Source organism: Schistosoma mansoni, chromosome W (genome assembly GCF_000237925.1).
Source record: "Schistosoma mansoni strain Puerto Rico chromosome W, complete genome".
NCBI lineage: Eukaryota > Metazoa > Platyhelminthes > Trematoda > Strigeidida > Schistosomatidae > Schistosoma > Schistosoma mansoni.
This window is the reverse complement of record NC_031502.1, coordinates 13016944-13026549: the sequence shown is the minus strand read 5'-3', so window position 1 is coordinate 13026549 and position 9606 is coordinate 13016944. Positions and strand designations below refer to the sequence as shown.

General features: G+C 40.3%; 1 protein-coding gene across 1 annotated transcript in view; it reads right to left on the bottom strand.

The window, feature by feature from the left end:
* The window catches only part of Smp_125530 (putative gamma-tubulin complex component 2 (gcp-2)), a gene marked incomplete at its 5' end in the record, with an annotated part of 29266 nt that extends 26346 nt beyond the window's left edge, over nucleotides 1-2920 (bottom strand). The window contains 3 exons of the mRNA XM_018788596.1: nucleotides 2474-2618; nucleotides 2777-2846; nucleotides 2893-2920. Coding sequence (XP_018654123.1) covers nucleotides 2474-2618; nucleotides 2777-2846; nucleotides 2893-2920 — 243 coding nt within the window. The remainder of the gene's footprint in view (nucleotides 1-2473; nucleotides 2619-2776; nucleotides 2847-2892) is intronic.
* Between the last annotated feature and the right edge of the window lie 6686 nt (nucleotides 2921-9606).

Here is a 9606-nt window from a genome sequence, read left to right as displayed (position 1 = left end):
TGGAACCCTGATTCCAACCAATGGGTGCACATGGGGCTCCAGTACCCTGAGGGAACAAATGGCGTATGAATCAATCGTTGGTCATCGGCTACCATGGGATTGCATCTCCTCACAATGCTCCACTGCCTTGTGGACTAGACCTTTAGGTCAAAGTCTCCGGGTGTGGCCCCCTAAGAAAACCACCTACTTCAGTCTGGGCACCTAGGCAGTATCACAGCCCTCACACAAATCGAATGAGATTTGTGAGGCGCATATTTATCTGGTGCTTCCTTGTACCAATATTTATGTGTTTAAATAAATAAATAAATAAATAGTAGTGAATTTACTTTAAGACTAAACTAAATTTGACGACTACAACATTTAGGGGGAACACTAAATAAATCTTACCATAAACACGAAAATTAACACGTGGAAAACTTTTAGAACACTAAGACTTACTTCTGAATTTAGTGACATCGACAGAAAATCATCCCAAAGCGTCCCACGAGAGTATATCCACTCTGGCTGCAGAGGAAATGTTGGAGGTTGGACTGTGTTGCTAGAAACCAAATTTTTAGATGTATTCTTGGGAGCCTGAACAAATGAACTGGAATGTGCACCAAGACAACATGCTGAAAACAAAGACACTTCATCTGATGCACCAAATACGGGTCTTAGACTATCATTCCTGACTGGTTGCACTGAACTTGATCCTAGTGTAAAAGACTCGGCATTTACATGTTGAGGATGAGTTATATTCTGAAAGACATTCATCACACTTGAAAAACAATTTTTAACGTGTAAGGAAGAAAAGCAACGTACAAAAAAAACAAGTGGTGATAGTATTTAAGGAACTTTAGAAAGCAGCACAGTTAAGATATTCTTGACATTGTATGGTTTTCATCGCACTACAACTCAACTACTGGTAGTAAATTACGAGTATCCTTTACTCTCAATGGCCACGTTTCGCAGCCGTAAAATAAAAACAGAACGCACTGTTACACAGTATACTCGTCCCTTAATTGATAGACGGATATCTCGCCTTCTCCAGAGGTGACGTAAGTTGGCAATATCCAAATGAGTTTTTTGAACCGGTGCAGAGACTTTTTAAGACACCAACCCATTAGGGATCATCAGACTTCCAAGATAAGTGAAGTTTTCGACGCGTTTGACTACTTCACTCCCTATCCTTAGTTCAGGTGCTGACGCAGGCCAGCTCTCAAGCAACAACTAGCATTCAGAGGGGGAGAAACGCATCCCAAACACCCTGGCATTGTTGCTCAATGCTAACAAAAGACTCCGCATTTTATCAGAGTCTTCACCAAACACAAATATGTCATCTGTGTATTCTAAGTCGATAAGTGGACCGCCTGGTACGAGATCAATGCCCGAAAACTCAGATGACGAGAACGTCATCTCCAACAGTAGGTCTATGATGAAGTTAAGCAAAAATGGAGATAGTGGACAACCTTGCCAGACACTACTTGAGGTTGCAAAATCAGATGACAGTACTCCATAGGCTCTGACTCGACTACTAGTGTTCGAGTAAAGAGCCTTCATAAGGTCTATGTACTTCCGAGGTACACCTTTCAATGACAGACACTGCCACAGAACCTCTCGGTCTACAGAGTCAAATGCTGCTTTCAAGTCAAGCACAACTATCATTGTCGGACGCCGATAAGCATGCCTGTGTTCTGAATATGGTGAATATGTGGTCGACACAGTCACGATCAGGTCTGAAGCCAGACTGATTTTCTCGTGTTTGCAGTTCATGAGTCTTTGCTAAACGTCCGATAATTAATGAGGTTAATATTTTAAATGCTATATTAGTTAAACTAGTCCTTCCATGGTTATCACAGGATGATTTTGATCCTTTCCTATATATTGGAACAATAAGTGATTGCGATCAGTCAGCTGGGATTACATTCTGTTCCCAGATTTTAGCTAAAACATTAGTCAACCTAATCGCTAAATTTAGACCACCACACTTAAAGACCTCTGGAGCCAATCCATCTAGACCAGCTGCTCTTCCCCGTCTCAGATTAGCTATAGCCTTTTGAACTTGAATTAGAGTCCGGGGACCTATTTCAATGTTTTATTCAGGCTGTTTGGGAATGGTGAGTAGCTGAGGGCCAGCTGAACTGCTCCTCAAAGTGTTCCGCTCATCGTTCTAAACGTCTGGACTGAGAGCAGATAAGTGTCGTTTCTTTCTGAGATCGTCTCACACTTGACTTCTTGATTCTAGTTTCTTCTATTAGTCTGAAAAGCTGTCTGGTTTTTACCTTCAGTCACTACCTTTTCAATCTATTTTGCTATCTTTGTTCACCACTGCTCACGGTCATTCTCTAGACTTTTGATTACCCTAGATCTGAATTTTATTCGTTTCTCATCGTGTACAGAGTCTGATGAGATGTGCTTATGAGTCTATCACTACAAGTCCAATGTCATTAGTGAGAAAGAACTGAGCAAAATACATTATAAGATGTGAGCTTACCTTCCCACAAACGGAAACAGTTGAGACTTTGCTCTGGCCATTAAGAGGCTTAGTAGGCAAAGAAAGATGCTCTAAACTTCTGAGTACAACATCGTCCGACTTCAGCCTTGATAAGAGATAAACAACAGCGGAGAGTTCCCTAATGCTAAAATTCCAGGTAATTTTAGGTACTGTGCTAACTTTCTAGGTTTCAACTCTTCATACCGCCGTAAAACCGCACCAGCTTGTGGGTTATCGTTGCAAAGTCTCGCAACTAAATCATGGATGTTGTACTACTTTAATAAACTTGGCAGTTTTATTTACTTGAGTGTCAGTCGAACTACCAATGCTCTTTTCGAGACTGTCTGCAAATGCGTACACATTCGAATCATACGTCAAATCAACACTGTCTGGAGTAAAAGTAAATAGGAGTGACAAACCCAAACATTTTGGACAAAGCGTAGACATGATGCCTAATTGAATTCCTAGTACATTCAGAACCCGCCATCACCAAAGTTTTGACTTGGCGCTAGATAACGAATTCAACGTTTCAGACCACAACAGTTGGTACAGAGGATACTACTTAATTCGAATGAAATCGAACTGTGAAGGTGATTTAAAAAGGCTTTCTGGTGGGCATAGTTCAAGCATTCACAATCCGCTATGGGACATTTTTCACAAGAAGACTATGGAAGCACGTATTACCAAGTTAGTAGAACTCAGTAAATGCTTAAGAGGTTATGTATAACCAAACAGGACCATGTGATTAGTGAACATCGTTTTCTCTCTCCAACTCTGCCTGTGGTTCTTCTGAGATTACTGGCGGTTCCAAGCCCGGATAAAAGGAGAGGATCAACCATGAGGTCACCAACCCCACTTCGTAGAACGAAACCTTGTTAAAAATACTCTAACCAGAATACACAATTTGAAATATGCACTGGGAGTTGAAGGATATTCGTTTAAAAGAATTGTGATGCCGAAACGCTCCGGAAGTCGCGAGATCGATGTACCTTCTAACAACTAGAGCAACGATTAATAAAGGTACATGGAATGATCGGACAATGGGGGAGACCGGGAGGACCAGGCAAATAGCAACAGAAATGAGGAGATACAACTTGGCTATGTTCGGAATCAGTGAAACACATTGGACCCAAGCTGGACAGCAAAGGCTAGATACGGAAGAGACGCTGCTGTACTCTGGTCACGAACAGGAGAATGCTCCACATACCCATGGAGTTGCTCCGATCCTGTCCAAAGAAGAACGAAAAGCACTTATAGGATAGGAATCTCACGGATCCACGATCATCAAAGCATCCCTTAAAAGAATGAAGGAGGGAATCCCAATGAATATTATCCAGTGTTATGCACCAACTAATGATAGCGACGACGACAATAAAGATCAGTTCTATGAGCGCCTGAAATCAATGATAGATAAGTGCTCAAGAAAAGACCTCACCATTCTGATGGAAGATCTAAACGCTAAAGTCGGAATGGACAACACCGGATATGAAGATATCATAGGACGATATAGACTGGGAGAAAGGAATGAGAATGGTGAGAGATTTGCAAATCTATGTGCACTCAACAAAATGGTTATAGGTGGCACCATATTCCACCACAAATGTATGCAGAAAGCTACATGGGTGTCACCGAACAACGCTATAGAGAACCAGATAGACCAAATTTACACCACTAAAAAATTCAGGTCAATGGAGGACTTGTGAACTAAGAGAGTTGACGTAGCTTCAGATCATCATCTGGTTGTGGCCAAAATGAAACCGAAGCCAAAGATGCATTGGACGACTGGGGAAACAACATTACAAAAGTTCAATTCAGCCTTCCTTCGACATACTGACAAACTCAACGAATGCGCATTCAACTAAATGGTTATAGGTGGCACCATAATCCATCAAAAATGTATGCATAATGCTACATGTCGACGGACTGAAAAGAAGGACACCTCATCAAGATATCAAAGAAACGAGATCTCAGAAAATGTGAGAACTATGGAGGCACCACACTACTATCAGTACCAGGGAGAGTTTTCAACAGAATGTTGCTGAACCGGATGAAAGAGTCAGTAGATGCCCAACTTCGAGATCAACAGGCTGGATTCCGTAAGGATTGGTTGTGCACAGACCAAATCGCGCCACTACGGATCATCGTCGTGCAATCGATTGAATGGAACTCATCACTATACATCAACTTCCTTGATTATGAGAAGGCGTTTGACAATGTGGATAGGAGGACCTTATGGAACCACCTTCGGCACTATGGTGTACCTGAAAAAATCGTAAACATCATACAAAGTTTACACGACGGACTACAGTGCAGAGTCGTGCATGGAGGACAGCTAACAGATGCATTCCAAGTGAGGATAAGAGTCAGAAAAGGCTGCTTCACTTGGTTGCGACTTTCGTACCCCCTGATAATCACATGAGCGGCAATTACTTTTTATCATTTCGTAAAGATTTATTTGTCTGAAGGCATCGTACAACACCAAGTCACCTATATTTATGGCACATAAGCTTAGTTGATCTCAGTGCCTTATAGTCACTCAACTTATTCAAATCAACCTCCTCAGTATCCGAAACTTGATACTCGCAAATGAGTTAGAGACATCTTCAACCAGTATGTATGAATGTAGATAATTGGTCCATTTAAAATCAGATCATTAAATCCAGGGCAGGTTTCTCACGAACCTACTAATATTTAACGAATTACTGTAAACCTACTTACTTACGCCTGTTAATCCTCATGGAGGAGAATAGGCCGCTGACCAGCATTCTTCACCCAACCCTGTCCTAGATAATCCTTTTCACTTCTGCTTCCCATTTCTGACGCAGTGTGTTCTATGGCCTTCCTCTGTTCCGTTTCCCTTCAGGATTCCGAATTAGGGCTTGCTTTCTGATGTACTTTGGTGATTCCCGTAATGTATATCCGATCCACGTCCAAAATCTTTCCCAAATTTCCTCTTCAGATGGAAGCTGGTTTGTTCCTTCCCACAGTAAGCTGTTGCTGATGGTATCCGGCCAACGGACATTGAGTATCTTGAGTAGACAACTGTTTATAAATACTTGTATCTTCTTGACGATGGTTGTAGTAGTTCTCCACGTTTCAGCTCTGTAAAGTAGGACTTTCTTGACGTTCGTATTGATGATTCTGACTTTGATGTTGGTTGACAGTTGTTTTGAGTTCCATATGTTCTTCAATTATAGGAATGCTGTCCTTGATTTGCCAAACCTCGCCCTTACGTCTGTATTCGATCCTCCTTGTTCATCGATGATGCTGACCAGGTACGTGAATGTTTCCACCTCTTCCAGAGCTTCTCCATCAAGTGTGATTGGATTGGTGTTCTTTGTGTTGTACTTAAGGATTTTACTTTTTCCTTTGAGTATGCTGAGGCCTACTGATGCAGAGCCACTGCTACATTAGTTGTCTTTGTCTGTATTTGTTCGTGTGTATGAGATAAGAGGGCTAGGATATCTGCGAAGTCCAAATCTTCTAACTGATTCTAAGATATCCATCGTATTCCGCGCTTCCACCCCAGATTTCGAGGTCTTCATAATCGAGTCAATCACCATAAGAAAGAGGAAAAGTTGCTTGCTGATGCATTGGGTTGCTGTAATACGTGCCATGAGTGTACTACCTAAACAATTACTGAACAAGCAAACTTAAAACAATCCTATATCACATGTTTGTTCTCTACATCTCATTTTACTAATTAAATCAAATTGATCACGCCTGTTGACTGACGTGAATTCTGTAATTATTATCATAATTAGATAATAATATAATATAGTATATATATAATATAATATATATTATATAATATATATAATATAATTATTATTTCTGTCGATACATAAATCGATGTGAATGTACGCCAATCAAGCTTAGAGTCAAATGACTTACATTGGCCAACGGAGGAGGGATGGCCTATAAATAGGTCCGTTAGAAATAAAAGCTCAAGAGAGAATGTTTCTTCTGTACCCCGTCCTTCAAGTTGCAACGAGCACGAAAAGCGTAGAACACCTAACCGCAAGGCCAGGTATGCAACAACCTAACTACCCAACTTATCAGCAATCATCTGGGATCTCACAGTGTGATTGTTACTCCAATGAAAGTTCAGGGATTAGTACGGGTGGAGAATAATCAGCGACCTAATGTTGCTGAAAAAAGCGAGTCGCCTAAACGTTATCTGAGAAGTTGAAGGCTAATAAAAATCGCAGGTCAGTTGGCTTTCATGAAGTCAAAGAGAACGAACGATCGGGACCCAATCTCGTCTTGATCATGACATTGATTCGATAAGAGAGCTACTAAATCAGCTAATGCTTCGGGATATCTTTGAAGTCACCTTAGTAAAGCTAGGTAGCCGAACGAACTTGCAACAGAATCAAACCTAGCCGCCTAATGTAGTGTTTAAGTCTCTATATAAAGGGATTTACTAATACATAACTGGCATATACTAAATGGCTTAGTAGTTTTTCACAAAGACTTGCCGCTCGTAGACTGTATAAAAGGATAAGGGGCTAAAACAATCAAAACGAGGGTTAGATGCTAGAGTGACGGACTTCGAATTCGTAAATATTCGGGTGATGGAGACTCGACAGAGCATAGTGCCGAAGCCACTTTAGGTGCAGCCAAAAGCCATTTAAATGGTCTTCAGGTCTGTGACGCAAATGCCTGAAGCTTACCCGACAAGCGATCGAAGCTTTGTGAACAGATAGACTCTACCCAGTCGGATGAAATCGCAGTCACAGAAACCTGGTTCACTAAGTTCACAAACAGTAGAGAACTTTATTTTGAAGGTTTCACATTTTTACAGCCGGCCGAATCCAGACGAGTAAACGAGGAGTAGCTCTATTCACTAGAAATACTATCCAACACACCGTTATTGGAAGCATATCTCATAAAACTGAGACATGTGAGTTAGTACGTTCCCGTTTGAAGTACAAAACACAAGAGCTGTTGATTGGTTTGGTCTGTAGCAGTCCAAACTGTGATTTAGATGAGGTCTTGCTAGGCATTTTCAGCACTTTGTCATCAAGTAGTCTGTGTTTAACCTCAAGGGACTTTAGTATACCTTCGGTAGTCTGGGAAAGTCTGAGGACCGAGGACTTATTTTTCAGGAGGGAGAGGTGACATGGATAGCCAGTCAGGAGTAGCCTAATGAGTAGGTTAGTAGACGACAATCTTGAAGTGACCTAAAGTACAAGTGCATTTTATTTGTTAGGGAAAGAACATTGAGCTTGGAAACAACCTTATCAGGCTCAACTTCTTTTTTGATAAAACAGGAGGCTAGATGGGTTTGATTAATCCCAGCAATTGTGTTCTCTCGGCCGATCCACTGTTTATGGCCCAGGATCTGACTCCAGTTAGATCGTATTATTTCATGTTGTTGAAATGTATCTGTCCAAATATATATGTCGCTAATCCTCGTATATAGTCATCGACTTAACTCGCGCTAGTGAGTAATGAAATTAAATATGTCAAATGCGATATTGGGTTTTTAAATGCGTATATTGTTTACACTCATTGACTTGAAGAAACAGAGCGAAATGACATGTAGTGGAGAAAGTGTTATTCAATATTTATAGTCACACAAAAATAAGCTGCAGACATGTGATGAATAGGATAAGATATACATACATATAAGCCCATATAAATACAGTCAGTGTTGATAAGTGAATAATTAACAAGGTCAAAACGTGACCAAAGAAGAGTGGGTAAATTGGCCTTTCCAGAAACTATAATTCGCTATGTGGACTTAGTATAGTAACCGATACTACACACTTTTTTTGGAGCATCGATGGATAGGGCTTTAATCAGGTGTTAAGTTAACGAATTTCACGCGTTGACGACTTGATGATAAAGTCGATAGTCAGCTGTCAAATAATTTGTTCTGAGCGCCGGGAAATGTTACGCGTGCACGGTACTTTTTATGAAGCGTTTATCCGTAGTTGAATCCTCTATTTGAGTCATTACTAACATTACATTTAACCCTTGAACTGAAATGGGTCGTTTGTTAGAAAAAGAAACCAGAAAAGCCCTCATCCTTCAGATCATATCATACCCCATGCTCTGCAACTCATTTCGAAGTAGATAAATCTAGGAGTGGACGTATACCACACTTGCTGCTGGATGACACAGTCTCTAATTTAATAATGAGTTCTACCTTATGGTCTAAAAGTATCGACATTATTGAGAGTGAATTAGACATTATCTATAAGCAATGAAGCGATAAGCGTTCAAAAGTGGAGTCATTTGCGGACTCTTTATTGAAGCATGATTATCTTAAGCAAGAACTAAAGACACCATCACCCCTAAACTGCTATTGTCAAATAATGTAGTTCCTGCGGAACTCGAAGACAGTACCAAAGTATAATCTGTTATCGATTTTATTGCTAAGAAAGTTACTAAGCGATTAATATCTCGAAATAACCTAATTATCTATAACATACCTGACAAAATCGCTATTAAATCTGTAAGGATTTCGATACTAAAGGCAGCTAACCCCCAAGACAGCCCATGCCAATGTAAAAGGTGATGGAGGGATTGAGTGGAATGAAGTAATACCGAAGACAATTATGAATACATTTATCACTTAATAAGAAATATAGAGAGATGGATGTCTTCAAATAAAAAATACGACGAAAATATACGGCTTGAGAAAGAAAATGATGAGACCAACTTCTTTATTACATAGATTTCCGGCTCTATTTCACTGATAACAAAAAATATCTGGAGGTGAATACAAAGAAACCTTAGTAGGCTCGAATGAATTATAAGAAAAACAATAAACTCATTCTGTCCGGCACTCGAGTGATTAGAATTGAATCAACAATAAAGAACAGAACTCCCAACCGCTTTTCTCTCACCTAACGAGACCCCACATGGAGCATGTTTTCGTAACCGACTCGGAAACCAAAGATGTCTGTGGTATATATATCTCGATCTACTAGAGCAGGTGATCTGGCAAACACACTTTAAAATGATAAGAAGAGGGAGCTTACCGTTTATAGATACGGGAAACATTCGTACTAGTGAAAATTAGCAACAGCTTTGCCTTGTGAAAAGTTATTTTCATAGCTTACAAGCGGCCACTTTTTAAATACGTCAGAAGATCGGTCAACTTTAGGTTTCAGAGTCGT